The 4,315-nt window shown below is 48.9% G+C and overlaps 1 protein-coding gene across 1 annotated transcript in view; it reads left to right on the forward strand.

Annotated features, from left to right (window-relative positions):
* The window catches only part of LOC107122839, a 50,893-nt gene that overhangs the window by 36,291 nt on the left and 10,287 nt on the right, over positions 1 to 4,315 (forward strand). Inside the window, exon 9 of the mRNA XM_015425978.1 lies at positions 2,623 to 2,749. Within this exon, the coding sequence (XP_015281464.1) occupies positions 2,623 to 2,749 (127 nt within the window). The remainder of the gene's footprint in view (positions 1 to 2,622; positions 2,750 to 4,315) is intronic.

The raw sequence follows: 4,315 nt of genomic DNA on the forward strand, positions 1-4,315 counted from the left end.
CAAGAACAGCTCTTATCAGAGCTAAGGCTTGCCCAAGGTCATCCAGCAGCTGCAGGGGGAGGAGTGGGGAACCAAACCCGGTTCTCCCAGATTAGAGTCCGCGCACTTAACCACGACACCAAACTGGCTCTTTCCAGTATCTTGCTTTCCCTGTGGAGCCACCCCCGTAGAGCAGGGATCCCTTTTCCTGGCGCCCGCCAAATGTTTTTAGAAAGTGGGGGGAGCCAGGGATAGCTTTTGCCCAGCAAGGCTTCTGATTGGCCTTTGGAGACTGGATGGGCTGTCCAGATTTTTAAAGACGTTGCTTCAGCAACGGCTGCCATCACAGCACAAGGATCTGCACTGTGTGCGTGAAGGGAAGCTGCAGCGGCCATTTTGTAGCTTGGCTCCGCCTACTGCGTGCGACCAAAAATATGGCTGGGCCCACCACACCGTGTCGGAATTCCCAAGGAGCCCTGAAGGCCAAAAGGGTTGGGGAACACACACACACACACACACACACACACACACACACCGCCATAGAGGAGTTTGGCAGTCCTTATTTACTGGCAACCGCCATGAAAGGGAGCCCCTTCTAATACCCAACCCTGGAGATGGAGGCAGGGACTGAGAGGGGCTCGGGGGCTGAATGCTTGTGCCCTGGGCACGCACGGGGCAAGGTGGTGTCTGAATACTGGCTCGGGCAATCGGTGGAATCCCCTACTAAAACTTTTCTTGGATTGTGCCGCTTCAGGCGTCAGCTGCAGGGGGTAGTTGCTCATTGAGAGCCAGTTTGGTGTGGTGGTGAAGTGCGCGGACTCTAATCTGGGAGAACCGGGTTCGATTCCCCACTCCTCCTCCACTTGCAGCTGCTGGATGACCTTGGGCAAGCCCTATTCTGTCAGAGCTGTTCTCTCAGGAGCAGTCCTCGAAAGCGCTCTCTCAGCCCCACTGACCTCACAGGGTGTCTGTTGTGGGGAGGGGAAGGGAAAAGGAGTTTGTGAGCCGCTCTGAGATTCCAAGTGAAGGGCAAGGGGTATAAATCCAATCTCCTCTTCTTCTTCAAGAGCAGTTTCTGTCAGAGCTCTCCCAGCCCCACCTACCTCACGGGGTGTCTGTTGTGGGGAGGGGAAGGGAAAGGAGTTTGTGAGCCGCTCTGAGACTCCGAGTGAAGGGCAAGGGGTATAAATCCAATCTCTTCTTCTTCTTCTTCATTGGAAAGATTTGGCCCACCCAGAACAGCCTTGGTGCCTATACTGTACCTGTGAATTGGGAGTGGGAGTCAGCCCAGCGTCATCTTTGGGCAGGATTTTTCCCCGCTGGAGAAGCGTTCAAACCCAGGACCCCCCTCCCTTCCTGCAGTCACTACAGCCTAGGAAAAGCTGTTTCTTTTCTTCTTTTTGGAAGGTGTAAATTGGCCGGACATGCACGCACTTTTCACAGTGAAGAACACCAGAGACAGGCAGAACATGGAATGGGATCTGATATCTCTACAGCCGGCTCTTGGACCCAGCTTCCCTGTTGCCCGTCCCCGGCATCTAGGGTATACTGCTGCTGAACATGGAGGTTCCATTTAGCTGTTGCAACCAATGTTCCCTCTAAGTTGTGGAGTCTTGTGAGCAAAAATTCTACTTTGTGAGCTACCGGCATTCAAGTTGTGAGCGAGCGATTTTGCTACTGCATCAGTTAGTTTGCTCTGGAGCCATCCTTCCTGAGCTAAGGCAAAAATGTGTGAGCCAGAGGCTAAAAAACTGTGAGCGAGCTCACACTAACTCAGCTTAGAGGGAACACTGGTTGCAACTGATGGGTGTGTTTCCTTCTCTGAATTTGCCTAAGAGAGCCAGTTTGGTGTAGTGGTTAAGTGTGCGGACTCTAATCTGGGAGAACCGGGTTCGATTCCCCACTCCTCCACTTGCACCTGGCTGGATGACCTTGGGCAAGCCATAGTTCTGTCAGAGCTGTTCTTGGAAAAAGAGCAGTTTCTGTTAGAGCTCTCTCAGCCCCGCCTGCCTCACAGGATGTCTGTTGTGGGGAGGGGAAGGGAAAGGAGTTTGTAAGCCGCTCTGAGACTCCCTTGGGTAGTGAAGGGCGGGGTATAAATCCAAACTCTTCTTCTCTTCTAATTGCCTTTTGAGTCACTCAGAAAGTTGCCACAGCCACAAGTTGTGGCTATGAACTCCAGAAACGTACCCTTCTCTAGATTAAAAAGTCCTTTTTGGCTGGTTTTTTTGCCTTGAGTCTGTACTTCAAGGCCCGAGGACAATTCCAGTGATGTATGCCAGAGCAGATTCGGGAAGATTTCGGTTTAGGCCTTGGCTTACTCAGGGCCCACAGGCTAAAATCCCTTTGGTTCTTGTCAGTGGCCCTACCACAGCAAGGCTCAAATACCTGCAACAAAGGAGAGAACTGAAGTTTATCCCTGATCTGACTCGGCTGGCAGAGATGTCCCTCCAGTTCCTCCCCTGCTAGAAGAACCCCTGGCTGTGTGCAGGCTTGAATACCTGCCGCAAAGGAGGAAAAGGATCTTATCGCAGCGGCCAAGAGGTCCCCCAGCCTTCCTCTCGTCTCTTAAGTTGCTTTGTCTGCTGTTCTCCGACGTGAGCCCCCGTGTTGTTCATCCCCAATTGCTGTTTGCCGCCCTAGGTGCCAGTGACGTTTGACGAGGTCTCGGTCTACTTCCCCGAGCAGGAGTGGGGGGATCTGGACGAGTCGCAGAAGGAGATCTACAAGAACGTGATGAAGGGCAACTACGAGTCGTTGGTCTCACTGGGTAAAGGGGGTAGCCGGGGTCGGTTGTGTGTGCAGATCTAGGCCATGAGGCCTGGGACGTGGTCCGAAAGGCTCACCGTGCCTTGTGGAAGCCAAGCAGGACTGGGCCCGGAGGGGGGACATCAAGAACCCCCCCCCCAGGTGTTGCCTTAGACTTGTACAGAACGGAGAAAGGATTGAGATAGAGGGGTGGAAGGTTATCCAGACAAACCACCATTCTGCACGCAGGAAATGCAAGTTCTGCATCTTTTTTTTATTTTAATTTTTATTTATCAATTTTCCAACTACATTTTTAAACAGTTTCATATACAAACATATATTCTTTAGAGCCATTTTCCAGTTTCTATCCATTTATAAAATCCTAACCATCTTTCAGCAAATATATCCGTTTTCCCCTTGAGCCCGTTCGCGGGGAGGGCGGGGTATAAATATCATAAAATAAAATAAATAAAATAAAATAATATCGAATTTAACTTATCTATTTCCACTACTTCCATCAGTTTAAATTTTATTTCTTCTAATCGTGGTGGATTTTCATTTTTCCAATATTTGGCCCATAATATTCTCGCTCATGTAATTATACATGAAATAACATACTTTTCATTAAAGGTAAGCGTATCCGGCATTATATTTAATAGATATATCTCAGGCATCAAATCGAGCTTTACGTTTACCACTTGATCTATTATTTTCTGTACAACTTTCCAATATTTCTGAGTCTTTCCACACCGCCACCACATATGGTAGAATGTTCCAACATTTAACCTACATTTCCAACATATGTTCGAGCAGTTTGAGTAACATTTTGCTAACCGCTCTAGAGGCCAGTACCATCTGTGAAAAACTTTGAAAACATTTTCTCTATAGCTTGTCGCTCTCATATGTTTGGAAGATTTCCAAATCTTAGACCAGTTTTCTTGAGTATTATTACGCAAGTTCTGCATCTGTCACACATTTTATTTGTCGGCTTTGTTCATTTATAGCCCACCTTTTCCTCACAGTGGGGGACCCAAAGTGGCTTGCATGCCAGTGTTCCCTCTAAGCTGAGTTAGTGTGAGCCAGCTCACAGTTTTTTAGCCTCCGGCTCACTCATTTTTGTCTTAACTCAGGAAGGAGGACTCCAGAGCAAACTAATTTATGCAGTAGCCAAATTACCAGCTCACAAAGTAGAATTTTTGCTCACAAGACTCCATAGCTTAGAGGGAACATTACTTGCATCGTTCTCCCCTCCCCTGTTTTATCCTCACAACGACCCTGTGAGGTAGGTGAGGCTGAGAGGGGGTGACTGGCCCAAGATCACCCAGCGAGCTTCCGTGGCAGAGCAGGGATTTGAACGTAAGCCTCCTGGATCCTAGTCCGACGCTTTAACTGCTACCCCGTGCCGGCTGTAATTGCATTATTTATTTATTTGTGTTTCGTATTTGTATCCCGTCTACCCCGCGAGCGGGCTCAGGGCAGGTCACATCGTCTTCAACAAAACAATAAGGTTTAAGAACACAATATAAACATTTAAAATCAGTCGTTATCAGGGGTCATTTCGTAGAAAAGGAGGGGCAGGAGCTCATTA

Source organism: Gekko japonicus, unplaced genomic scaffold (assembly GCF_001447785.1).
Source record: "Gekko japonicus isolate JY-2015 unplaced genomic scaffold, Gekko_japonicus_V1.1 scaffold3856, whole genome shotgun sequence".
NCBI classification, from domain to species: domain Eukaryota; kingdom Metazoa; phylum Chordata; class Lepidosauria; order Squamata; family Gekkonidae; genus Gekko; species Gekko japonicus.